The 1,253-nt window shown below is 38.3% G+C and overlaps 1 protein-coding gene across 1 annotated transcript in view; it reads right to left on the bottom strand.

The window, feature by feature from the left end:
- The window catches only part of LOC107097416 (cadherin-23-like), a 98,947-nt gene that overhangs the window by 44,752 nt on the left and 52,942 nt on the right, over nucleotides 1–1,253 (bottom strand). The window contains exon 4 of the mRNA XM_015394554.1: nucleotides 1,114–1,178. Coding sequence (XP_015250040.1) covers nucleotides 1,114–1,178 — 65 coding nt within the window. The remainder of the gene's footprint in view (nucleotides 1–1,113; nucleotides 1,179–1,253) is intronic.

Here is a 1,253-nt window from a genome sequence, read left to right as displayed (position 1 = left end):
CAAATACACTTATTTTAAGAAAAGATGACTAATTTAGATTTCGATTTTTTCCAGTGTATAGTGGAGGATTTTCTCAAATTTTTCAAAAGACCCATCCTCTCCACAACCCTGTAGCCCAGCAGTGGGCAATTCCAGTTCCTGAGGGCCGGTATCCTGCAACTTTTAGATGTGACTCTGGTTCAACACACCTGAATCAAGTAATTAGATTATTGAGAGGACTGAAGGAACTGACTGCATACTGAGGAGGCAAGTCAGCCCTTTAATTCAGGTGTGTTGGACCAAGGATGGTTGTAAAAGTTGCAGGATACCGGCCCTCAGGAACTGGAATTGCCCACCCCTGCTGTAGCCGCTCCACAGAGTGAACGCCTATTAAATGTGTGCAAGAGCACGCCTGAGCACATTTGTACTCGTGCACGCTCTGTTTAAAAGTTGCTGTTTGCATCGCTCATGCAAGCTTATTTTCCAAAAGAAGATTTGCAATTTTTCAATGTCAGGCTCACAACTTGTAGGTCAAAATGGAAACGAGCACATAGGATGGCCTTACGTAAACATATCACCAGAATGATTGACAATTAGGAGGACCACTTATTTTGATGATCCATCCAGAAAAACAAAATTCTCCACTATGCCTTTAAGACTCATATGTACCCATACATCCCTTGATTCCTAAATAAATGTTCTTTTTGGAAAGGGGTAAAATTTTTTGTAGCCTTAAACTTCTGCTATAATTTGCAGAATTGGTTGGAGTTGGCTATAGATGGTCTGCAAGTTGGGTTTACCGTTTTGCACATTTGTGAAGTATGACTGAAAAAAAGGTTTTATAAAGGTTCTAAGATGACAAACAGAAGCGTAACCATAGCAAAATAAAAAGTATTGTTATCCAATAAAGCAAAAGAAAACATTTTGTGAATTTTACCGTCTGCTGTGATTAAATAAAATCTTTAAAGAACTAAGAGAACACGATGTGGTAATAATCACAAATTGTTTCTGAAGCTAAGCTGTTTGTCAGAAATAGTGTCTGTCAGTTAAACAGGTCCAAAACCTATCATTGCATTTTATAGCTGTACACTTTTATGGAGTATTTCATGTGTGTTAGAATGTGTTTTAGCTTACTGGTCTGGCTCGTCGCTAAAGTAGTAACGGACAATCCCAAACGGGCCTGCATCTCCATCTGTGGCCTGGAAGGAAAATATTAGAGGAAAAAATCATTAGATCCTGCAAAATATGCCTCCTTAAAAAAAAAAAAAAAAAAA

The sequence above is a fragment of the Cyprinodon variegatus genome, unplaced genomic scaffold, assembly GCF_000732505.1.
Source record: "Cyprinodon variegatus isolate N-32 unplaced genomic scaffold, C_variegatus-1.0 Scaffold694, whole genome shotgun sequence".
Lineage (NCBI taxonomy): Eukaryota > Metazoa > Chordata > Actinopteri > Cyprinodontiformes > Cyprinodontidae > Cyprinodon > Cyprinodon variegatus.
The sequence above is the reverse complement of the archived record's forward strand: the minus strand, read 5'-3'. Positions and strand labels throughout refer to the sequence as shown.